We start from the raw sequence: 26643 nt of genomic DNA, 5'->3' as shown, positions 1-26643 counted from the left end.
GTGGTTAGCTAATAGAAATACATATTGTGTTTTCGCTGTAAAACATTTTAAAAATCGGAAATGATGGCTGGATTCACAAGATGTTTATCTTTCATTTGCTGTATTGGACTTGTGATTTCATGAAAATTATATTATATGATAACCCAGTCACTATGCTAGTCAGCTTTTTTGATGAGGATGCTCCCGGATCCGGGATGGGTAGCAATGAAAGGTTAATGAAGCCTTTATAAGCCTGCATAGATGCTTCACTCAGAACCAGATACCGGTGTCATTTCAGCCATTGATAAAGAACATACAGTATATGGGGGGACTATTTAGGTCCCACTTCAAACTACACCAAATTTGTAAGGCTTACTGAAGCATTCATAAGACTTTTATAAGGCATACATATGATATATATGCCTTTTAGCAGACGCTTTTATCCAGTGACTTACAGTCGTGCATCTTACGGACGGGTGGTCCTGGGAATCAAACCCACTCTCCTGGCATTGAAAGCACCATGCTCTCTACCAGCTGAGCTACAGTGGACCTTAGCAAATGCCAGATGCAACACCAGATGAAGCGGCCTGTTATATCACCATTATCTAATATGAAACGCTATAAATGACTTGTGAAGCATCCATGTGGTGTTTTTGCTCAAAGTCTATACACATTAAAACACGTTTATTTTTTAAGTGGGACAATTTTTTTATTTTATTTAGACTGACACATAATGCAGTATTAAGAAGTGAGGATAAGGATGCATAAGTAAATAAGCTCAGTGCCATAAAGTCTCCAATTCTAAACAGGCTGGTGGTCAATATCAATTACATTAAACAAAGACCTTCAGCATCGATTGTGAAAACCATAGAAATTAGAATACATGCTACAATACATAACTCATGCTTGATTGCCATATAAATGGACATTAGAATTCATGTATACAATCAAAATAGGGACAGTTTCCCAGACACAGATTATTTTTAGTCCAGGACTAGGCATAATCTAAACTGAAAGTGTTTTTCCAGGCTTAATCTGCACCCGGTACCCAGACTAGTACTATGTTGATTTCTCCTGGCTTCAACACCAGGGATTCTCTTGGCATTCTCATGGCAGCTAGAACATATGACAAAGAGTAAAATGTATGCATTTTGTTTATTCATAATTTGGACTAAAATACAAAGACATCAAAGGCCCTAACAACCACACATCATCCCTTCCTTTATAAAACCTATATTATTATGAAAGTGCATGATTTCAGAGAAAGACACTACAGTAGTAAAGACATTCAGACAGATGAAAAGAATAAATGTAACTCGGGAAAGGCACACAAGTATTTAATGGTCCCAACACAGGTTACATCTCAATAGTCTAAAGAGGCCACTGCTCTTTATATCCTTTCGGACAAAAGGAGAGGAAGCCACTTTAGAACGTTGATATGCAGCCCCATATTTGTAACTCAATTACAGTAGAAGACACAGGTTCAAATAATCTTCATAATATAAGGACTGTTTTAATGAAATATTCAGAGCAAACAATGTCCATCACAGCATTACATTAATACGTATGTACATCATTTGTTTTAATTCAAGCATAATTCAAATAAGAAAATTCAATAAAATATGGAGAATCATAAGATACATTCCTTTAATGATGACTACATCTTAAAAAAGGCACTTTGCTTTAGTCATCTCAAACCCTGCAACAGACGAGTACACAAGCATCTCATGATGAACCCCTCCGTTAACAGCAGACCTGGGTTCAAATAGTATTTGTTTTATTTTTAACTGTGCTTAATTGAACTTGTCTAACCCAATAGAACCACTGGAATAGTCCTAAAAAGTGCAAACTGCAAATCCCACTGATCTGGCACTCCCGGCAGGCTTAATCAAAACAAGCGCAATTTGAATCCAGGTTTGTGTTCAGAGACATTCTCCCAGCAAACTCAGACCAGCTCCCTTCCAGGCCTGAGGAGAGAAGGGAGGGTTATATCTAGCTTTCAGGAGTTTAAACCAGGTCCAGCTTCTTCAGGTCATTTAGGAAGCTGGTGGGAGTGACAATGTGAGACGAACCTATAGAGGGGAGGGGAAACGAAAAACAGGAATATCAATACTAATTATATAGCGCTTTTCTGAAACCCAAAGACGCTTACATTCATTGTGAAGATTCGTGATGAAAATGTATGGAGAGAGACAGACTCAGCGGCGCATTTACCGGACATGAAAAAAAACATGCTGGGGGATATACAGTGCCTTCGGAAAGTATTGACTTTCCCCACATTTTGTTGTTACAGCCTGAATTCAGAGATTTGTCGTCACTGGCCTACACACACACACACACACAATACTCCATCATGTCAATGTGGAATTGTTTTTTGAAATGCTTACAAATTAACAAAAACATTTAAGCTGAAATGTCTTGAGTCAAGTATTCAACCCCTTTGTTATGGAAAGCCTAAATAAGTTCAGGAGTAAAAATGTGCTATACAAGTCACACAATAAGTTGCATGGACTCACTCTGTGTGCAATAATTGTGTTTAACATGATTTTTGAATGACTACCTCATCTCTGTACCTCACACATACAATTATCTTTAAAGTCCCTCATTCGAGCAGTGAATTTCAAACACAGATTCAACCAAAATGACCAGGGAAGTTTCCCAATGCCTTGAAAAAAAAAGCAGACATTGAATAATATCCCTTTGAGTATGGTGAAGTTATTAATAACACTTCGGATGGTGTATCAATACACCCAGTCACTACAAAGATAAAGGCGTCCTTCCTAACTCAGTTGCCGCAGAGGAAGGAAACCGCTCAGGAATTTCACCATGAGGCCAATTGTGACTAAAACACAGTCAGCATGCCAACTGCACGCTCCTTCAAAACTTGAGACATCTGTGGCATTGTGTTGTGACACAAAACTGCACATTATAGTGGCATGTTATTGTCCCAAGCACAAGGCGCTCCTGTGTAATGATCATGCTGTTTAATCAGCTTCTTGATTTGCCACACCTGTCAGGTGGATGGATTATCTTGGCAAAGGAGAAATGCTCACTAAAAGGGATGTAAACAAATTTGTGCACAAAATGTAAGCGAAATAAGCTTTTTGTGCATATGAAACATTTCTGGGATCTTCTATTTCAACTCATGAAATATGGGACCAACACTTTACATGTTGCGTTTAGATTTTTGTTCAGTATAGTTGCTCCAAAATACTAACCTAATTGACAGAGTGAAAAGAAGGAAGCCTGTACAGAATACAAATATTCAAAATCATGCATCCTGTTTACAACGAGGCACTAAAGTAATGCTGCAAAAAATGTGGCAAAGCAATTCACTTTTTGTCTTGAATATAGTGTTGTTTGGGGAAAATCCAATACAACACATTAAGAAGTACCACTCTCCATATTTTCAAGCATAGTTGTGGCTGCATCATGTTATGGGTATTGCTTGCAATAGTTCAGGACTGGGGAGTCTCTCAGAATAAAAAAGAAACAGAATGGAGCTAACAGGAGGCAAAATCCTAGTGTAAAACCTGGTTCAGTCTGTTTCAACTTGACAGCAGGACAATAACCTAAAACACAAGGGATAATCTACACTGGAGTTGCTTACCAAGACAGTGAATGTTTCTGAGTGGCCGAGTTACAGTTTTGACTTAAATCTACTTGAAACTCTATGGCAAGACCTGAAAATGGTTGTTGAGCAATGATCAACAACCAATTTGACAGGACTTAAAGGATTTAGAAAATAATAAGTGGACAAATGTTGCACAATCCAGGTATAGAAAGCTCTTAGAGACTTACCCAGAGGTGTAAGGTGCTTCTTCAAAGTATTGACTCAGGGGTGTGAATACTTACATAAATTTGATATTTCTAGACATTTCACTTTCAATACATTTGCAAAAATGTCTGAAAACGTGGTTTTCACCTTGTGATTATGGGGTATTGTGTCCAGAGAAAAAAAATCCATGTAATCTATTCAGGCTGTAACACAACAAAATGTGGAATAAATTAAGGGGTGTGAATACTTTCTGAAGGCACTGTAGGATCTTTTCGCGCCACCAGCAGGGAAATTCCAAACGAGGGTACATGGTGTGTCGTCATTGTAAATAAAATAAAAATACAAACGTGTACACTTAAGTTTGAGTCCAACTATTGTGTTCCTTACCAATCAGGACCTCCCATTTTCCGTCGGTAGCTCGAGTGACCTCGTAGGCGGAGCGCATCTCGGAGTGGGACACGCCTCCGATCATGAAGATGATGAGCCGAGGGCCGGAACGATACTCCGTTGGAGACTTGTTCTTGTGCCATTGTCCGAACCGCGCACTACTGCAGTATGATACAAACATAATAAAACATGTACATTTCTAATTATGTAGAAATTATTTGCTGGGGTAAAATAAAACATCAGTGGTGGCTGGTGGCACTTTAAATGGAGAGGGTGGGTTTATAGTAAATGGCTCGAACGGGATACATGGAACGATATCAAACACAGTGTTTTTAATGTGTTTGATAAAATTCCATTCACGCCACTCACCAGCCTCCTGTGATGTACTGTACATTAGTAATTATGTAGTTATCCAACGATCATAATTATATATCCATTACCAACAATTATCGATCTTAAATCAATACATGGTTATGGTGTAAATTATCACACTATATTTTTTGATTATATAATAGATACCGTGGGTGGTGTAAAGCCTCAAGATAATATGATTTGGCAAGATGGCTGGCCATGGTTAATGCACAGAATTAAATAGAACATAGTATATTATAACTCAAAAATAAAGTTATTCTAAGTCTATTATATGTATGGGATAATCAACGAGAGGCTGTAGATGTACTATGTGAATAATCCAAGATGCAGGGGTGCGATGGGGATATATTAAATATGACCTACACATTCAAGGGTTTTTATTTAATTTTGACTATTTTCTACATTGTAGAATAATAGTGAAAACATCAAAACCATGAAATAACACATATGTAATCATGCAGTAACCAAAAATGTGCTATATATATTTTATATTTGAGATTCTTCAAAGTAGCCACCCTTTGCCTTGATGACAACTTTGCACACTCTTGGCATTCTCTCAACCAGTTTCATGAGGTAGTCACCTGGAATGCATTTCAATTAACAGGTGTGCCCTGTTAAAAGTTAATTTGTAGAATTTCTTTCCTTCTTAATGCATTTAAGCAAATTAGTCGTTTTATGACAAGATAGGGGTGGTATACAGAAGATAGCCCTATTTGGTAAAAGACCAAGTCTATATTATGGCAAGAACAGCTCAAATAAGCAAAGAGAAACGACAGTCCATCATTACTTTAAGACATGGGTCAGTCAATCTGGAAAATTTCAAATACTTTTACATTTTCTTCAAGTGCAGTCACAGAAACCATCAAGCGCTATGATGGAACTGGCTCTTGTGAGGACAGCCACAGGAAAGGAAGACCCAGAGTTACCTCTGCTGCAGAGGATAAGATCATTAGAGTTACCAGCCTCAGAAGTGGCAGCCCAAATAAATGCTTCAGAGTTCAAGTAACAGACATCTCAACATCAACTGTTCAGAGGAGACTGCGTGAATCAGGCCTTCATGGTTGAATTGTTGCGAAGAAACCACTACTAAAGGACACCAATAATAAAGAAGAGACTTGCTTGGGCCAAGAAACACGAGCAATGGACATTAGACCAGTAGAAATCTGTCCTTTGGTCTGATGAGTCTAAATTTGAGATTTTTGGATCCAACCCCCGTGTCTTTGTGAGATGCAGAGTTGGTGAAAGGATGATCTCCACAAGTGTGGTTCCCACTGTGAAGCATGGAGGAGGTGTGATGGTGCTTTGCTGGTGACAAGGTCAGTGATTTATTTAGAATTCAAGACACACTTAACAAGCATGGCTACCACAGCATTATGCAGCGAAACACCATCCAATCTGGTTTGCGCTTAGTGGGACTATCATTTGTTTTTCAACAGGACAATGACCCAACACATCTCCAGGCTGTGTAAGGGATATTTGACCAATGAGGGGAGTGATGAACCTGGCCTTCACAATCACCCCTCAACCCAATTGAGATGGTTTTGGATGAGTCGGACCGCAGAGTGAAGGAAAAGCAGCCAACAAGTGCTCAGCATATGTGGGAACTCCTTCAAGACTGTTAGAAAAGCATTCCAGGTGAAGTTGGTTGAGAGAATGCCAAGAGTGTGCAAAGCTTTCATCAAGGCAAAGGGTGGCTACTTTGAAGAATCTCAAATATGAAATATATTTCGATTTGTTTAACACTTTTTTGGCTACTACTTGATTCCATATGTGTCATTTCATAGTTTGATGTCTTCACTATTATTCTACAATGTAGAATGAGTATGGGTCTGGTACTGTAGGCTAATGCACAACATCAGTGGGACGAGAACAAAAGCACAGGGTATATAGTTATAAAGCTAAAAGAACAGCTGCCGGATGTTGACATGTTTAAAGTTACATCCCCAGATGTGAACATGTTTGTATTCCATTAAGCTGTTGATGTCCTTGCTATATAACATATTTTTTTCATGGGTGCGTCCCAAATGGGACCCCATTTTACATTGTATTCTACTTTTGACCAATGCCCCATGGGCCCTGGTCCAAAGTAGTGCACTATAAAAGGGAATAGAGTGCCATTTAGGACACACCCATGATGATACGTCTGTGTGTGTGTATATAAAGATTTTATCAAGAATTTAAACCCTGCCCTCAAGAAGAGCTTTGCTCTGAACAAGGAAGTCTGTGTATATCCCAAATGGCACCCTATTCTCTATATGGTGCACAACTTTCAACCAGGGCTCTGGTCAAAAGTAGTGCACCATATAGGGAATAAGGTGCCATTTGGGACACCACTGCATTGTGTAAATTAATTAGCAAACACACAGATTACCAAGCCCGGGAGTGCCTTCAGATGAGCTTTTATAAAGTGCATTCGGAAAGTATTCAGACCTTGACTTTTTCCACATTTTGTTACGCTACAGCCTTATTCTAAAATGGATGAAATTGTTATTTACACACACACACACACACACACACACACACACACACACAATACCATACAAGTACAAAGCAAAAACAGTTTAGAAATGTTAGCAAACGTATAAAAAAAAAAAAACGGAACTATCATATTTACACAAGTATCTAGAGATGTTAGATCGGGTTCAAGTCCGGGCTGGAACACTCAAGCACATTCAGAGACTGGTCCTGAAGCCACTCCTATGTTGTCTTGGCTGTGTGCTTAGTGTCGTTGTCCTGTTGGAAGGTGAACCGTCCCCCCAGTCTGAGGTCCTGAGCACTCTGGAGCAGGTTTACGTCAACGATCTCTCTGTACTTTGCTCAGTTCATCTTTCCCTCGATCCTGACTAGTCTCCCAGTCCCTGCCACTGAAAAACATCCCCACACCATGATGCTGCCACCACCATGCTTCACCTTTGGGATGGTGCCAGGTTTCCTCCAGCCGTGACACTTGGCATTCAGGCCAAATAGTTCAATCTTGGTTTCATCAGACCAGAGAATCTTGTTTCTCTTGGTGTGTGTCCTTTAGGTGCCTTTTGGCAAACTCCAAGCGGGCTGACATGTGCCTTTTACTGAGGAGTGTCTTCCGTCTGACCACTCTACCATAAAGACCAGATTGGTGGAGTGCTGCAGAGATGGTTGTCCTTTTGGAAGGTTCTCCCATCTACACAGAGGAACTCTGGAGCTCTGTCAGAATGACCATCGGGTTTTTGGTCACCCTTCTCCCCCGATTGCTCAGTTTGGCCAGGTGGCCAGCTCTAAGAAGAGTCTTGGTGGTTCCAAACTTCTTCCATTTAAGAATGATGGAGGCCACAGTACTCTTGGGGACCTTCAATGCTGCAGATCATTTTTGGTACACTTCCCCAGGTCCTGTCTCAGAGCTCTATGGACAATTCCTTCAACTTCATGGCTTGGTTTTTCCTCTGACATGCACTGTGTATATATAGACAGGTGTGTGCCTTTCCATATCATGTCCAATCAATCGAATTTACCACAGGTGGACTCCAATCAAGTTGTAGAAACATCTCAAGGATGATCAATGGAAACAGGATGCACCTGAGCTCAATTTCAAGTCTCATAGTAAAGGGTCTGAATACTTATGTAAATAATTGTTTTACAAAAAAATATATATATAAATTAGCAAACATTTAGAAAAACCTGGTTTTGCTTTGTCCTTATGGGGTATTGTGTGTAGATTGATGAGGAAAATGTTTTGATTAATATTGGGGTGGCAGGTAGCCTAGTGGTTAGAGCGTTGGACTAATAACCGAAAGGTTGCTAGATCGAATCCCCGAGCTGACAAGGGAAAAATATGTCATTCTGCCCCTGAACAAGGCAGTTAACCCACTGTTCCTAGGCAAGTCATTGAAAATACAAATTTGTTCTCAACTGACTTGCCTAGTTAAATAAAGGAAAACATATATATACATATTAAATTAAGGCTGTAACGTAACAAAATGTGGAAAAAGTCAAGGGGTCTGAATACTTGCTGAATGCACTGTACAACATGAACAAGCTATATCAACAAACTAAAAATAGAATAACTCCTGGTAGATTATTCACAGGCTGTCTAATGGCAGCTTGGATCAACTAACTTTTCACCTCTCCAGCCCACTTAACTACGCCAAAGCTCTATTTTAAAGATTAAATCTGAGATTAAAGTGTTAACGTATGTGACCCTGGTTATCCATCTGCCTCCGATAAGGCCATGCCCCTTCTCTGTCCCCAGACCGGCTCCACCCCTCCCCCCCGTGGTGTATAGAGTATACACACCTGACAGTCGTCTGCATGGTGTTGATGGGGGCAGGCTCAGAGATGAATGGCCACTGCTTCCGGTCCAGCTTGTCCTCTATGGCATTCTGGAAAAATAGACAGACATGGTTGGTCAGACTTGGAATTTTTGGATGACAGTAATTGGCTAGTCAAATGCCTCACAATAGTCCCAGTCGGTATTCATGTAATAAGGAATTCCTCTCGACCACGCCCACAAGTTGGGGAAAACCAACATTATTTCCTGTTGATCCACATTGTAAGAGGCGACTTCATCATAGATTTTTTGTTGTTATACAGAAACAACAAAACATGCAGAAAAGCTGCTGTGTTGTTCAATGTACATGTAGCCAGGTCAAAAATACTGACCTATGGTTTGCAGGGCTCCCACATTGGGAAACAGAGCCTGTGAGAAGAGCCCTGTGGCTTCAGGCTATTCGGTGTGGGAGAGTGAGAAATGGGGGGCGCGGTGTCCAAGTAGAGTACACGTAACTATGTGTGTGGAAAACATCATCACAGGTAAGACATTTAACTTGTTTAGTACAGTCCGTTTGGAACTCTACTCTCTACTCACTACTCGTATAGTCCATTTGTTTGTGTTGTTGGTCTTGGCTAGCTTAATGTTCCGGTCGGTAGGTAGCACTCACTCAAGTGGCTGCTAGCTAGCATCGTCATGACAGAAAAGGGGGATCTGGGAAGCCTAAACGTTTTTCTAAGTCGTGAGAAGGCCAGAGAGCAGGCAATGTTGAAAAGTAATCTTTATACATGTACTTTTCTTAAAATGTAGTTTTGTAATTGACTAAAACAAGGGAATTGTGGTTGAAAAAGGTCAAGTTTTTGCTGTGAGCCACTGGGGTAAGCACAGGTTGTCTTCCCCACAGACGGGCAGGGTCGTGCCTCTCTATCTAATACCGACTGGGTCTATATCAGGAAGCCATTGCGAGTGTACCCATGAGTTTACCAGTCAATTTGCCAGGGTTATAGGTTCCAAGCCACTTCTATTCATTCTATTTCTATGTGTGCTGCTACATTGTGGGCGGTGTTTTTGTTGCTTGTTTCAACAAGGATCAACAAAGTTTAATCACTTTGTTTAGAGTCCATGTTACCGCCGAAACGGACTCAACTGCACTAATGGCCGACCGTCCTGTCGTCAGTCAGCTGTTGACGGCTCCACCTGTACCCAAATACCTGAGACCCGATCCAGAATTCAAAAAAATGTCACGGGTCTTATCTGATATTATTGTCAAGGGTATATGGGGCTGCTGGAAGCCTAGTGGTTAGAGCGTTGGGCCAGTAACCGAAAGGTTTCTAGATCGAATCCCCGAGCTGACAAGGTAAAAATCTGTCGTTCTGCCCCTGAACAAGGCAGTTAGCCCACTGTTCCTAGGCAGTCATTCTAAATAAGAATGTTTTCTTAACTGACTTGCCTAGTTAAATAAAATACATAGCACGAGTCTGCTTGGTGATCCTCCCTTACTCTCACAGTACACAAACAGTACGGTCCCTGCTAGAGCAGCACCTCTCTCTCTCTCATGCTTTATCAGCTCCGGTTAATAAAAAAAATCTTAAAAATGTACTTTTCTGCTGCTTCCTGCACTCGGATCGGACCTGGATCTGACCAAGTCTATATGGAACGGGTCTAGTTGTCCCGGGTCAGTTCGTGAAAGGGTCTCTATATATATATATATATATATATTTTTTTTTAAATGTATGTACGCATATCGGGTCTGGGTGGGAAAGCCCAGGCCCATTTCAAAGCAGGTCCAACTTCCTCAAACCACACTGTCTATCCTTCTCCTCCTCCATACCTCCATCACGTCTTTGATGGTGGGTGTCCATCGGGAGAGCTGGTACGTGCTCTCCTTGCGCTCTTTCTTCTCAGGCAGTGTTTTCCCTGCATTGAGAGCCTGAAACACAACATTTCACATCCTTCAAAATATAACAAGCGGAAAAAAGGCTTCACTGTAAAGAGAGGCATTTGTTCAGCCCAAAAACGTGAGAGAGAGAGAGTGGCGGAGAGACCGGAGAGACAGAGCCCTACTGACCCCAGCGATGACAGGACAGCCCAGGTGCTGTAGGTTGGTGATGATGTTGCTGTTTGCCTGCACGTTGGCATGCTGGATTAACTTGGTCAGGTTCTCCTCTCCAATGCCTGTGTGTGAGGAGACCACCGTTATACAGAGTAGAGCTGGAAAACGTGATGAGTGACGACTCATCAAGTTAGCCTAATCAAAACTGCTTCCTTAGCTAGCCTGTTGTCATCCCCCGAGTATCAACAGTAACCACATCATATATCCTTAGAGAGACCATCATTATTTACAGAGTAGAGCCAAGCGCTCAACTTAAAGACCACCATCTGCTCCTCAGGCCAACATCCACAAATATATACACACACACACCAAAGAAATGTGATCAAGTCAATTGATCTTATAGAGCTGTTCAGGAAAACTACCATTTCATTTCAATAGCAGTCAGGTGGAGAGTACGGTGTCCTATCATATTAGAAACACTCATATTGCTGTACCTGCTGTGTGTGTGTGTGTGTGTGTGTGTGTGTGTGTCTTGACCATGCATTGACAGAAAGCAGACACATTGGGATCATGCAGCCAGAGCCATTCTGTTGACCTACCCTTCTTCTTGTGGAAGACATAGAGCAGTATGATGCGGATCTTGTCATAGGGGTCGATGTCGGTGTTGAGGAGTACAGGGACGATGCTCTTCATGGCATCCTTCAGGGGTTCCCCATCTACATCAGTCCCCATGGCCAGGTCCTGGGAAACATACGGGGGAAAACAACAAATCGACAACACCACTCAGAGAATGATGCATTTAGGTCCCCCCCCCATCTGCATCAGTCACACATCAGTGCATTAACACTGCAGATCCTAGTCCCACAATCAGACCCAGATTACCTCACTCCTGGACATGCTGGGTACGTCTCAAATGATCCACCACTAAACCTACCATGTTAAAGACTAGGAAACAAACCCGAGCGGCGCTATTAGAATCATTAAGATCAAAACAATGCATGCTCTCCTCCCTATGTTTTAGATGTGGCTCAGATGAAGGAACATTCCTCCATTCCACTTGGCAGTGTTCAAAACTACACGGTTTCTGGCAGGGGGTATGCGATACCATATCCTCAATTCACGGGGTTGCATTCCCTTTAGACCCGGAGGTCTGTCTACTGGGCAACTTTACTAACTCCAATCTTAGGCAAAGCCATACTATAAAGCTAACAGAAATATTGCTAGCGATTGCCAAGAAATGTATTGCCTTGAAATGGAAATTGGATTCCTCCCTGCCAGTTACAATGTGGCTATCGGAAGTTAATAGTTGTATCCCACTGGAGAAAATCACTTACTGCTTGAGGAATAAGTTAGACATTTTACAGAATTTGGCAACCTTTTGACTATATAGAGAATCTCCCCCCACATCACATTGATTGAATCTCTATATAATCCTTATATAATGTTTCACACGTAATGTATAATATGTAGCCTACGGCAGGTGACCATATGATCCAATGTCTCATTATAAAAAAATGTATTGTATGTTTGTATATATAATTATATATATATATTTTTTTTTTACTCTCGTCTGTTACTGTCACTTTGTCCTATTGTTGTCTAATATCTTTTCTCTTTTGTTTTGAATGTTCTTAAATTGGAAAATGGAAAAATAAAATATAAAAAAACAAACAATGCATGCATCCCAAATGGAACGCTATTAGTAATGCACTAAATAGGGACTCGGGTGCCATTTGGCACGGGGTAAATGTGTTGAGGGAGAAAGTAGGAGCTGTTCTGGGAACCAGGAAGGGAAAGGGGTTCTAGTCTGAGATGTACGATGTCTTATGGTGTAAGATTTCTGGATGGATGTAGTAATAACAGCCTGGCAACATTAATGGTCTTTAAAAGACTAGGTATGACATGACAACAGCTTCCTGTGCATTACTGTAGGTTCAGAGAGGGACACTTGATAGAGATGTGCGACACGTCTCGTCTCAAGCCCTTTACACAACATTAGTGAAGTGGATGCCCACTAGGACGCCAGACAGCGTCACACTATGGTAGCGTGTCAAATGGCACCCTATTCCCTAAATAGTGCACTACTTGTGATCAGATCCCTATGGGTCTTAGTCAAAAGTAGTGCACTATATAGAGTATAGGGTGCCATTTGGGACTTCTGTTTTGTAGCAACACTGACCTGTTCCACCTCACATAGCTTGTCCACCGAGGCTTTGAATTTCTTCATGCAGGCCTCAGCCAGGTGCAGGTGAGTGGAGTACTGCAAATCAAAAGAAATACATTACTTATTAACTTCTAAAAGTTGATGTCATCACAAAACACTATCATGATACTCCACTTTGTTGTTACAGCCTAAATTCAAAATGGATTAAATTGCAGTTCTCACCCATCTACACACTACCCCATAATGACACAATCAAAATGTTTTTAAGAACTGTTTAATTTTGGAGGGAAAATTAAATACATTCACACCCGAGTCAATACTTTGTAGAAGCACCTTTAGCAGTGATTATAGAGCTCTGAGTCTTTCTGGGTAAGTCTCAAAGAGCTTTCCACACATGGATTGCGCAACATTTGCCCATTCTTTTCTAAATTCTTTAAGTCCTGTCAAATTGATTGTTGATCATTGCTAGACAACCATTTTCAGGTCTTAACATAGATTTTCAAGTAGATTTAAGTCAAAACTGGAACTCAGCCACTCAGGAACATTCACTGTCTTCTTGGTAAGCAACTCCTGTGTAGATTTGGACTTGTGTTTTAGGTTATTGTTCTGCTGAAAGGTGAATTCATCTACCAGTGTCTCGTGGAAAGCAGACCAAACCAGCTTTTCCTCTAGGATTTTGCCTGTGCTTAGCACCATTCCATTAATTTTTTTATCCTGAAAAATTCCACAGTCCTTAAAGATGTGGCAGGTAGCCTAGTGGTTACAGCGTTGGACTAGTAACCGAAAGATTGCTGAATCGAATCACCGAGCTGACAAGGCAAAAATCTGTCGTTCTGCCCCTAAATAAGGCAGTTAACCCAATGTTCCCCAGTAGGCAGTCATTGTAAATACGAATTTGTTCTTAACTGACTTGCCTAGTTAAATAAAGGTTACACACAAAGATTACAAGCATACCCATAACATGATGCAGCCACCACTATGCTTGAAAATATGGAGAGTGGTACTCACTAATGTTTTATATTGTATTTTCCCCAAACATAACACTTTGTATTCAGGACAAAAAGGTAATTGGTTTGCCAATTTTTTTGCAGTAATAATTTACTGTCTTGTTCCAAACAGGATGCATGTTTTGGAATATTTTTATTCTGTACAGGCTTCCTTCATTTCACTCGGTCAATTAGGTTAGTATAGTGGAGTTAACTACAATGTTGTTGATCCATCCCTAGTTTTCCTATAACAGCCATTAAACTCTGTAACATGGTGAAATCTCTGAGCAGTTTCCTTCCTCTCCGGCAACTGAGTTAGAAAGGACGCCTGTATGTTAATTAATTAATAAACACCATGCTCAAAGGGATATTCAGTGTCTGTATTTTTATTAACCCATCTACCAATAGGTGGCCATTCTTATGCAAGGCATTGGATAACTTCCCTGATCTTTGTGGTTGAATCTGTGTTTGAAATTCACTGCTCGACTGATAATTGTATGTGTGAGGTACAGAGATGAGGTAGTCATTCAAAAATCATGATAAACACCATTACACACAGTGAATCCATGCAACTTATTATGTGACTTAAGCAAATGTTTACTCCTGAACGTATTTAGGCTTGCCATAACCAAAGGGTTGAATTCTTATTGACTTAAGACATTTCAGCTTCCATTATTAAGTAATTTGTAAAAGTTTCTAAAAAACATAATTCCACTTTGACATTGTGGTATTGTGTGTAGGCCAGTGACCCCAGAAAATCTCAATTTAATTCATTTTAAATTCAGGCTGTAACACAATTTTTTGGGGAAAAAGTCAAGGAGCGTGAATACTTTCTGAAGGCACAGTAGAATGAAAAAATGTATTGGGCATGCATTATAAGTGGCCTGCTACACCGGATGCGCAACATTTGCAGAGGGTAATACGCTCCTATTAATTTCAATTAAATCAGGCTCACGCCCCTTGAGTGTAAAATGCACTTTATTTTTTTATTTTTGCGTGCAGCTCACTCCTGAGAACAATAGGATAAAGTAACTTGCACTAAGCTTTCAGCGTAGCAGGTAAAAATCCTACTGTCTGCTAGTATGGACATTGGAACACGGCCCGTGTCTTTGCCAAATGTGAATAGAACATGTGTTGACATTTAGGCTGACAGTATGTGATCACTGGAGAGACATGAATGCCAGCCTCAACCAATCAACTGATTTTTAGATGGAAAGACAAGGAATACCCACCAAGCTGAGCTCCTTCTGGTACTGTGGCATCTTCTTAAGCATCTGAGACAGGTCTTTGATGTTGGCCTTATCAGTGGACATCCTCTTGCTCTCGCAGAACACACGCAGCAGCTCCGTCACTTTCCTGAAACACGAACAAAGAGCATCAACATCTGAACCCAGCGCTGGCTTCAATTCAGTGTTCAATTCAAGAAAGAGAATTCATGATATGAATTTTCACAATTCACTTCCTGAATACAACACTCGTAACTTACCTCCATCAACTCTGGATCATGTCATCTCTTATTAGTTGAGGTTAGATGAATTAAAAACACTAGTCGTATGTGATCTTGATGAGCGTGTGTCTTACTTGGTGACGTCGGCTATGTGCATGTGTCTCAGCTGGACCCACAGATCATCGTCTTCGTCCAGGAGAACCTCCTTCTCCTTCGAGTCCCCGATCCCAGTCGTCTGATATCTACAACACACAATAACACAGGGATCGTTTGATAACTAGAACACACAAAATAACAACCGTTATACAGGGATAACAGATACCTTCTTCTACTCATGGTATGATATGTAACTATACATTAGTACTATATATAGCTACATTAAAAAAAAATAATAATAATAATATGGTGGGAGAAAGGTTATACTCCTAACCTGTAAAACGACTAACCAAAATGCAAAACTGACCCTTAACCTTAAGCTAATCTTAACCAATTCTGAAATGAAGTATCGTTTTGCAGGTCAGGAGTGTCTGTATAGCATTTTCCATATGGTCATCATGGGCCTTGGTCAAAAGTAGTGCAGTATATTGGGAACAGGTTGCCAAACTAAGCCTACTTGTAGATGTCCTGTTTGATGTCCAAAAGGTCATAGACCATGGCCTGGAAAGTCAGCTCATGAAGAATGGGAGAGATAGGGTCAAAGCCACGGTCCACAATCAACAGCTGTGACCTGGCCTTGTCAGGACCCTGAAAACGCATGAGACATCTCATGTCAGGGCAAGAAATTATACCTAAAAATGTCACTTTTTAATTACCAGTTAACTCCTTCAATGCAGACAGGGCATATTGTTATATATCAAATATATTGTCTCTAGCTATACAATAGAATGTCAGGAATGCTTTTGGGTAACAGGATTTACCAACAAGTCACCTACTCAGTGCCACCATCAGACTTGACCACATTCAGAAGAGTTTTTTTTACGCCAGCCTTTCACACATTCAATTTTTTCTAAAAGTACAACCACAAAAAACAAGAAAATATCTCTGCCATGTGTATTCTAATACCCTTTTCACACTGTACTGCGCTGGCCTGCTTATGCACACACCACAGTGGATATTTTGTTGTGAAAAACACATATCCGAGCCAGCACAGTACGGTTCTGATAGTGTGAAAATGGTATTACTGTGCTGGGTACTGAGGCAGAGAGACCATGGAGAAGATAACAGCAGAAAGGTAAATTATATCAAATGAATACATGCCTTCAGAAGTCCAACACAGGCTTAAGGAAATGCCAGCTAGGAAAGACAGAAAAGGAGAGAAAAGTAGCCGAGCAACAGAGAGTGTGAAATATAACTTACAGGAAATCAAGTGAGAAAGTAGAAGTAGCTATGAGAGACTCCGATAGATGTAACACTTTCAAAAGGCTTCAATAATCATAGCATAAGCCTAGTATCATAAAGACAAAGCATTTGATGGTGCCCGATAGAAGTCATTCAATGCAGTGTATTTTCAGGGAGTGAACGGTCATTGAGCCAAGCAGACATGGTACTATTAGTACTGTAAAGAAGTGTTGTGTATTGCGAGAGGTGGTGAGGCGTTGGGGTCTCCTCTCCTCACCTCTCCCATGCTGGGGTTGTCTGCTTTATGGGCGTTCAGACGCTGATACACCTCCTCAGCCAGTCTGGCATTCTCCTCAGGACCGCTATGGTAGAGGGAGGGAGAGAACGAGAGAGAGAGGGGTGACTTGCGACTGAACTAGCACAGACACAGATGTGCAAAAAGACCATTGAAGACAGGCTCTGTATGCAAGACATGTGTGATGAGCTTTGAAAAAGACATTGAAAAGTGTCAATTCGCGATCCATTTGGGGTGTTGCTACCTTCGTCCACTATTGGAGGACTAAAAGTATCCATTTACTCAGATGAACATCCAATTCCCACTGAAACCTCTGGTAGCACTTGTATGCCTGTATTTATGAGACCTGTCTGTAAGTTAGGGTATGGTGTGTATAGGTACCTGCGGTAGCGGATGGCAGGGTACTCCTTCAGGGTGTCACAGAGGGTGGCGATCTGCTCTGCCAGAGTCTCCATCATTCTGTCTTTATTCCCCTCTCCAACTGGACTGTAGAACGAGTGCAGGGAGCTGGGATCGTCCAGGGAAAATACCTAGAATAGAGAAGGGAGAGGAATGGCGTGAGGGAGAGAGAGCGAGAGACGACAATTACTGGGCATTTTCACTGGATACTCCTTAGAGCGATCAAACTACCAGAAAATGTGTTGTTTTCAATGGGAGGCGGCAATATGAGACTTTTGCCAATTTGGCCATGCGACCAGAGTTGAGCAAAGTTCAAAGAAGGTGCTGTAGGGTAGGTAGGTACCCACCTGGGACTCATATGGCAGGAAAGCCACGTTGATCTCCTTCAGAGTCTTGATGACTCTGGCAACTCTGGACCTCCCAATCTCAGCAAAAAGAGCATCTGGGCAGTCTGCATGATAGGTGATTGTCACAAAACCAACAGTTATTTTGTATTATTAAACAAAATATTCCTGCTTTTTGTCATTTTGCGAGGTTAATCTCAATTAGATTTAGAATCTCCTTTCAAGAGAGACATGACCAGAAGGATACCACATTTTTTTGTATCAGACAAGGGAAGAGTACATTTTTGAAGTTTTTATAACACTTTAAAACAAATGGTCTTACTGTCTGTGAAGAAGATGTGCGCCGCTTTGTAGGTGAAAGCAATCTCTTTGAAGTCATTGATGAGAGCACGAACCGACTGAGAACATCCGCACACACACACAGGTGAGAGAGAGAAAAAGAGGAAGATGAAGAGTGTAAGACTGCTTTACAGCAGTACAGGATATGGCAGTTGATGACATAGTGAAAGGGGGAATGGCAGGGGAAACACACTTCTCACCTTCTCTGAAGGAGAGATCAGATAAATGGCCTCCAGGCTAGAGATGGGTTCCCTGCGCTTGTTGATGTCCTCCACAACTAGGGGAGGAAAAGGAAGATCAGTTAGTGACTGTACAATCCTAACTGAAGAACGCCTCCACAGACACTCACTTCCTCATACTATGACCCATACCTGGGTTCAAATAGTATTTACTTCTTTCAAATAGCGTTTAATTGAGCCTGTCTCAAGTGCCAGGTGGGAGGGGTTGGGTTTGTACTTTTGGAACTATTGGTACCATTGCACCAGACAAGCTCAGTTGAGCGCAGCTTAAGTATTTGAAAGAAAACAAATACTGTTTGAACCCAGGTCTACTCTGAACCTAGTTTAGAATGATGTGTCCCTTGATCTAATAAATTGTTATTGACAAATACAAGTAGCCTAGCCCACTGGCCATCCCAACACTTACTAGTCACCCCCTCTGCCATGATATCTGACATCTTGCAGCAGGAGGACAGGATTCGCATGCTGATGTGGTCCACAATGAGCACCTGGACAAACAGATTGGCGTTATCAATTAATATTCAATTGATCATTAGACATTATGTCTTTTGACATGGACCTTTTCAGAGCAACTCGCAAAACATTTTTTACAATACCTTCCATTCTCCATCCTTCTTCACACTTTTGATAACTCCATTCAGGATTTCTTAAGAGATGAGGAAAGACAGACAGAGGAAGTATGAAATATTACAGTAACAAAACTGAAATGTGTCCAATAACTCAGAATGAGTAGAGCTGTTTATTTTATATTTAGTTTACCTGGGGGGGGTCAATTAAGAACAAATTATTATTTACAATGATGGCCTGGCAAGAGGCAAACCATTTGGAAATAGACAACAGTAGTCTAGGTTCTGTAATCAGTATTTTTTCTCCTGGTTCCATATTTGACAGAGATCTCTTAAAGTTGACCCAATTTATCTATGTTTTTTCAGGTGGCGTTTGGTAGCCAGTGTCAAACAGTAACTAATTGGGTCGTAAAAGGCAAAGGAACAAACTTACACCGGTAGTAGGTACACATCGTCTTCCTTCACGTGTACGGTTGATCACAAGGCAGCCCACAATCAACTAGCTACACCCAACTTGACCTATTGTTCCCATCATAGCTTCCATAATAAAGTAAGCAAAACACAAGGGAACGCTGTAAAAATATGACCCAGGATGAAAGCCTCACGCCCAAACCTCCCCGGCCTCCTGACCAAAGCATTCAATGCTTCCTTCAATACTCCCCACTTGGTAAACAGTTCGATCACATCATTAAAAAAACACGGGTACATCTTGAGCACTGATCCACAACTGGAAAAGACGTTTAAAGAACCCCCGCGGGTAGTCTTCAGACGCGCTCCCAACATCAGTCAAATGTTGGTGAGGTCTGACATTCCACCGGTGCCACGTAGTACCCTTCTAGACAATGTGGTGGTTCTTCACAACATTAGCTCTTTGAGATACATTGCCATCGAACATGTTAAGACTCCTAGGAGGGGGGAGATACTGATAATATATTATTGAGAAGATAATTGTATTGGATCCACCGTTTGTGTACCATGTCTCTTAGAGGTCTGAACCAGAAGTTTGATATCAGACCATTTCTTCTTGACTTCCAAGTCACCGACTTGGTCATTTTGTAAATATATATTATTTTTTGGAACTACGACATGTACCCATCTCATTGTTATAAAATTATTAGAGATAAACTAATATTTTTTGTATCCACCATGCGTCATGTCCGCAATGGTCACGTGAGGTGAGATGTGTATATTTTGGTATGTGTGCACTGTATGTTTGACCTGACGAAGATCCGTTTCGGATCGAAACGTTGTCAAAAAAGCGGTGAATTGGGATCTTTAATAGTGTGCGGGCCTTCTTGTTCTTTACTAGTATTGTTCATTAGACCAGCAACTATGTTTTCAAGGACGTGCGTATGGCCAAACTTTTCTAAAGTTAACAAAACAAGTTTTAGAGCTTACTTGAAATACTACTACTAGTGATGAGGCATACCTTTCCCAGTCACATTTAATATTTACATTTTAAATAGCCTAATGACAGCTAGCTATTTCCCATGGCCAGGCATTACTAGGAAGCAACTTGCTTGAGTGGCGAATGCTATGCATCGCTAGCCAGGCAGTTTGGATGTTTTCTGTTATTAATTTTCGTGACAAACTAAAAACGTGATGGTATTAAAAAGGCACTATTTCGACCGCAGAACGTCGAACAGTAGAGAGTTATAAAATTAACAAATGTATTAACTTACTCTCTCCGACTACAGCCTTCAGTCCGCTTGGAGCCATCTTGACACTTCCGTGTTGTCGATTTTTTTCCATTACATTTTTTAACTTGGCTGACGTAAACATAGCATCTACGTCATGTCCGCTTCGTTTTTTAAAGATAGAAAAGTGTTCAAATGCACTCAAAATTAATAAGTAAATATGAGTTTCCAATTTGACTAAAGTGTTATTCATATTCTTCATGACTTAATTTGCATTAAAACATTGTCATTTACAGTAGGTCTCTGATACAGGGTAGGAGCAAAGAAAATAGGATTTTCTTGTGGTTTGGTTGTGAAACATCTTTATTTCATTGTATTTATTTCATTATGATGACATTCTCTACACTTCCAGCATGGGAGTCCCTGTTGAGACAGAGTTGGGCATCACAGGAAATCCAATTAAGAATCAGAATCTCATTACATTAGAATCAACATATAACAATTCAAGGATCAGTTGAGATCCATCTCCAATAGGCTACCTGTTCTGTATATGAGTGACACCAAGGGTTGTGGTGCCATCCTGACCAACAAAGAGTGCAAGTCCAGCTTCTGTAATATATATAGATACTAAGCATTAGCACTCTCTATTGAGTAGTATGTCATGCTTTTAATCCTACATAGGGTAGGATTCATCTGTGTTCTTGAAACCAGCATCAAGTTCAAAGCACCTTCCATGGGAGGAGGGAGCTCAAATACTGAGCCCAAGCTCTCTAGACAGAGATGTTCAACCACATCCTGGGCATCCACCCGTGTGTTCCCGACCCGAGTCAACTGACTGACAACTCTGGCCCTCTCCTGTGCCTCTGGGTTCTGACTGGGCATGGCATCAAGCAGCAGCCCCCCCTTCATCACCAGCTGCCTTCTCAGGGTTCTCAGGGTGTCCTCTGATGAACCTGAAAACATTGTGGGGTTCACTTCAAATGCCAAATGATCTTTGGTGGTTGCAGTTTGATGAGGATAGTTAATTGGTGCATCTCTGTGAGTTGGTGTGTTTGCCTACAAACATATTAAACAGAGGTTGTTAGGTTAACCACACAGGTCTAAGCCCTAAAGATTTGTGTTTTAGCTTTCCTGAGTTAATGCCTAGGCTTTAGCTCAGCAGGTTGACAGACTTGTAGCACAGGTCCAAACCCTGGCTGGTCACACATACCAGGCTCAGAGTGACTGGAGGTGCTTTCTCTGGGCTGCTCGACATTCTCAGATGATAAAGTTCCATTTGGTAGTGAATGCTGGGTAGGACTGAGGAAAGCACAAACAGGAGAGTGACAAAGACTATAATCGGCATAATGTAATCAAAATTGGGAAATTAATATAAATGAAGAGATGGTTGAATAGTAGTAGTTTATGTGCAATAACATCCATAATACCGTATCAGTGAATAATAGTTGATCAATGCTATTAATAAGATCCTCACACTCTGAAACATGGGTCTCCCTGGAGCAGCTGCATATGTAGGCCCACCTGGACAGGTAACCAATAAATCCAACAAGTTATACAGGATCGGTTTTGTTACAAGACTTTGTTTTCACAAAATGTACTCATCAACTGCAAACTTCCATTTCTCTAAGAGCACCCACCTTTTGTTATTTTACTATGACTTAAGCAGTGCTGACTGAGGACTTATCTACTTATCCTATTCTCCCCATGTAGTGCACTAAAGGAGTGCACTATAAAGGGAGTAGGGTCCCGTTTGGACCTAAATAATTGTGGCTGACCTTGAGAAGGGAGTTGTCCAGCTTGTTGTCCTTGTTCATATATCCCTCTAGGAGGCAGTGCCGGGTCACATACCCAGAGCCTGCATACTCAGACAGGTTGAGGTCGACATAACCCACCTAATAACATGGAAATTGAGAGATATTATTACTGAAGGTGTGAGAAAAAGGGATGCCCTACAGAAAAAACAACCCTCATGCATCTATACCTTCCATGTCTGCCAATCTAAAGGGTGTGGATAAGTGTAAGCAAGCCCTTACTATGCTATATGTTGGGAGCTTGCCCATGAACATGTGGAACAGTGGTCACTCTCCTCTCAAACGTACCTTTTGGTATGACCTTCCTCCCTTTGTGTCCTGCATGAACAGAAAAACAGGTTATTTAATATTTTTCATAATTTCGCTCTCCTTCAGCACATTTGAATAAGATTCAAATGAGATTCAAAACACAACACACCTCATTTTATGTATGCTGTTTTACCTAGATGGGATATTTTATCAAATTTTACTCCACTTAGTAACAATTGCCATGTTGCATCCTAAATGGCACCCTATTCCCCATGTAGTGCACTATATAGGGAGCCGTTTGGGACACAAAACACACTGTTTTGCAGGAAGATACTCTGATTTATGATAAATTAGCTGACCTTGCGAACTGACAGTCTACACATGCAGTCATCCAGGACTCCAGACAAGCTGTTGACTGCAGTTTGGCACTCAAATTCAAACATCTTTCCCCATTGCACTGAGTTGTGCAGGACTTCCACTCTGTGGGTTACACAGACAACTTGATAATAGTATTTCTGTAACTGTGGGTGAATCTTAAGTCTTTCGTCAAATCTTGGATGTTCGCCTCTAATGCAGTCTGTCCTTGCTTCCCTGTTTTTTTCAGGTGAGAGGACGTGAGGAATCGAGGAGACTACAGATTCAACTAAAAGCTCCCTTGCTCACTAGAGTTGGTGACACACCACCATATTTCTGCTGTACCCCCCCTCCATGCTCACCTTGGAGATTCCTCAGTAAAGGAGCCATCAAGCAAGCGAACTTTGCAGAAAATCAACCCTGTGACTTGTGGCACATTGCCCAGCTCATCCAAGAGTAGGGAGACGGAGAAGTTGTGCGTCCAGAAGTGTTTCCCGAGCACCGTGATGGTATGCAGGCGAGCTGCCAACCGCCTACTAGCCTCCATAGTCCCGTTTCCAGAGGCCCCTATAAAACTTGACGTATTAGAGGGAAGATACAGTAGGCTGGGTTGTGTTCTTTAGAGCACACCGTAGCAAAACGTTTTACGACACAAAACTAAAAAATGTCTTCTCATTGGATGATTTCAGCTAGTACCTGCCAGATTCTAAATGTTTTCTCCCAACTGAACACGACTCAGCCATACAATTACATGTCACAGCATGGTCCAAATCACAACACAGGGGCTTTGTGACATCATACTGTTTCTAGACCAGAATGGTCATCACAAAAAAAAGAAAACAGGCAAAGACACATTTAAACTTTAATGAAGGACAATGTTGAAACACCCATGTACAAAAGACATGTATTCTAAAACAAAATAAATAAATTATATTCCAAGCCTTATGATTCTGTCCTCATATTTCAATCACACATCTTTTTTTATGAGACAATCATACACACTCAATGTTTTACATCAACACCATGACAGAGCAGATCATCAACAATAAAGTCCTAGTTTGATTGCAGTGAAATAAAGTATTTCATTAAAAGCTTTTCAGCAAGACTATTCGGTTCAAAGGGGTAACTTGAAGGTCCCCCTCAAGCACACCCTCCCAAACCGTGTATAGTATAGCCTACATACTCCACGACATCCAAAATCCTCCAACCCCAAACGGCACCCTTTATCCTATACAGTGCACTACGTTTTACCAGAGCCCTATGGGCCATGGTCAAAGTAGTATACTAAATAGGTAATAGGGTGCCTTTTGTGACGCAGCACATGTTCCAGTCCATGGGCCTGACAGTGACACTGCTCCCCCCTCCTGTGGAACAACAAGTAGAAAAACAGGCAGCTGATTGGGCATTGGGGACATCGTCCTCCTCCGATTGTCTCTCTGCACTGTCCTCCTCACTCCTTCTCAGCCTCCTCCAAGGCCATCCGTTTCAGTAGCCGCCGCTCCTTGCGGTCTCGCATCCGCTCTTTGAAGTCTTCCAGCTCTTTCCTCTGTAACACAGATCGTTCAGTCATAATCTACCACTGTCAATCAAAACAGTTATTTATTTTATTTTCAATTATGGAGGACAGAGACATTGACAACAAATACAACATCCCCAGTCCTTCAATCCCAGACCAAATCAAAACAGTTCTTAAAGGGTTATTCCACTCAAAATATTATGTTAAATTGTATTGGGAGTGGGATATTCCTTTAATCTCAAATCTTTACCCTCCAAAAGTGTCACTATTGGTAGGCATTGATATGTCATACTTCATTGTTCCTAAATCAAGAGAAAATGTGTAACTGCATAATAACATGACATTATTCACACACTCACATGCATCTTCTCATCGGGGGGGAAAATCTCCCTCTGAAGGTTGTAGAAGAGATCACCATGAAAGAGGAAAGTAAAGTTTAACATTAATGAACAACAGATAAAAACGACTTATGACATGGTCATACACAAAATGTCAGAATTTGCTTTAGTTTGTCAGACAGTACTGTCAACCTTCTCAGACTGTCTACGCAATCTAATAAAACGTAGCCAAAACAAAGTTTAAAAGCACTGAAAGAATGAACCAGAGCATAATAAGCCATTGGGCTTTATTGTGTGTCAACATCAACAATTGTTATGTATGTAATGACTGTTGTCTCCGGCTGAAGCAACCTTAGTTCTATGTACTTTTAATTATGAAATAAACTAAATGAATCAATCAACCAATCAAGTTAACACTAACCTTTCTCTTCACAATATATTCTTCAAAGTACTCTGCTTGGTTGGAGATCCAGAACATGGTTACAGGGAAGGACAAATACAGCATCATCTGATCACAAAGGAACACAGACAAAATAAACATCTATATCAAGTCCCTATCATCTCTTTGTTAGACATGTTACATGATAGTCAGTATAATAGATAGCTACATTGATTTGTGTATCAGTTACCACTACAGTCATCAGACAACAACCAGGCAGTTGGTGCTTTCAAAACAATTGGGAACTCTGGAAAAAACCGTCAGTGATCAAATCATGACGTCGGTGATCAAATCAATTCATGCGTAGCAGCCTGAATGTTTGACATCCATACTTTTTCGTAGCAGGTTAACTTAGGAGAACTTACACAGCAGGTTGGGAGACGGAGGTTAAAGTTAGTTAAAGGGTTAGCGAAAATGCTCTCCTAAACTGCTACGAAAATCAATATCGAAGTGGCGTGAAAAGAGTGTGTCCCCTAAAATAACATCAGTGTTGACGAGGATGATGTTACGTGACCACCTGGCTGGATAGCTAGCTACTGTAACGATCAACGTGTAGCTATTTCTACAACAATATAGAGCATTTCGCGTGCAGTCTTTTTTCTTGTTGCGGCTAGGATCCCTCGTGTATGCTATTAATCATGACATTATGATGAAACAAACCTATTTACTCACACGAAACACCTCGATTTTCACCCCCATGTTTGCGCTGCTACTGCGCCAACCTTCACACTGCACTTCCTGGTTTTCGGGTTACGACTTTTCACAAAATATCCAATCAGTGACTAGAGTCCCATTTCTTTACGGTCAGTGCTATTCGGGATCCTTGGGACGTCCCAGCCCAAACCATTTTACATTTCATTATTATTATTCGTGAATAATAGTGTAGTTTTATGTAAGGGCGGCACATTTCCAACAATATTACATTAGTGCTGGATATGGGTGAATATAATGAATACTTGATGGTGACCCTATGATTTTATTTTGTAGATTTCCAGAAGGCCTTTGATACTGTAAGCCATAAGTTGATTTTTGATACCCCACACTTTTTTACATTTGTTGATTTCTTTATTAAATCAATAAGAACTCTTTACAATGGAAGTAATAGCTCTGTAAAACTTGATACATCACCTATATTTGAAATCAACAGAGGATTGAGGCAAGGTTGCCCAATTAGTCCATTCCTCTACCTCTAGACAGCCCAGGTTTCACATCTACTAGTATCCCAGAATTCCTTTACAGGTTTTAAGATAGATGAAAGAATCAACACCTCTGTATAATCAAAACAGCTGATGTTAAAGTTCACAGTTAGCTATTGCTATGTAAACGAAAGCTCAAAAGAAGCAGTTGCCTGGCTTTGACCCCCAGGTGAG

General features: G+C 41.0%; 3 protein-coding genes across 3 annotated transcripts; all 3 read right to left on the bottom strand.

Annotated features, from left to right (window-relative positions):
• Positions 1-1115: 1115 nt before the first annotated feature.
• On the bottom strand, positions 1116-20693 carry stxbp2 (syntaxin binding protein 2). The gene is made up of 18 exons (XM_071410630.1): positions 20612-20693; positions 18960-19009; positions 18770-18851; positions 18325-18401; positions 18108-18183; positions 17789-17892; positions 17424-17572; positions 17025-17109; positions 16023-16153; positions 15544-15651; positions 15195-15318; positions 12992-13072; positions 11412-11553; positions 10828-10934; positions 10591-10689; positions 8786-8871; positions 4145-4305; positions 1116-2051 (listed from the first exon to the last, which is right to left on the bottom strand). The coding sequence occupies exons 1-18, from the start codon at positions 20679-20681 to the stop codon at positions 1987-1989; spliced, it is 1797 nt and encodes a 598-aa protein (XP_071266731.1). The 5' UTR covers positions 20682-20693; the 3' UTR covers positions 1116-1986.
• A 254-nt stretch (positions 20694-20947) lies between these two features.
• LOC139581322 (EEIG family member 2-like) lies at positions 20948-23527 on the bottom strand. The gene is made up of 8 exons (XM_071410942.1): positions 23343-23527; positions 22986-23106; positions 22666-22695; positions 22342-22458; positions 22041-22087; positions 21777-21865; positions 21295-21519; positions 20948-21175 (listed from the first exon to the last, which is right to left on the bottom strand). The coding sequence occupies exons 1-8, from the start codon at positions 23525-23527 to the stop codon at positions 21102-21104; spliced, it is 888 nt and encodes a 295-aa protein (XP_071267043.1). The 3' UTR covers positions 20948-21101.
• A 302-nt stretch (positions 23528-23829) lies between these two features.
• On the bottom strand, positions 23830-26057 carry pet100 (PET100 cytochrome c oxidase chaperone). Its single transcript, XM_071410930.1, has 4 exons — positions 25946-26057; positions 25256-25342; positions 24856-24888; positions 23830-24526 (listed from the first exon to the last, which is right to left on the bottom strand). Exons 1-4 carry the CDS (start codon positions 25970-25972, stop codon positions 24431-24433), a joined length of 243 nt encoding a protein of 80 aa, XP_071267031.1. The 5' UTR covers positions 25973-26057; the 3' UTR covers positions 23830-24430.
• Between the last annotated feature and the right edge of the window lie 586 nt (positions 26058-26643).

Source organism: Salvelinus alpinus, chromosome 1, assembly GCF_045679555.1.
Source record: "Salvelinus alpinus chromosome 1, SLU_Salpinus.1, whole genome shotgun sequence".
Taxonomy (NCBI): Eukaryota; Metazoa; Chordata; class Actinopteri; order Salmoniformes; family Salmonidae; genus Salvelinus; species Salvelinus alpinus.
This window is presented reverse-complemented; position numbering and strand designations above follow the sequence as displayed.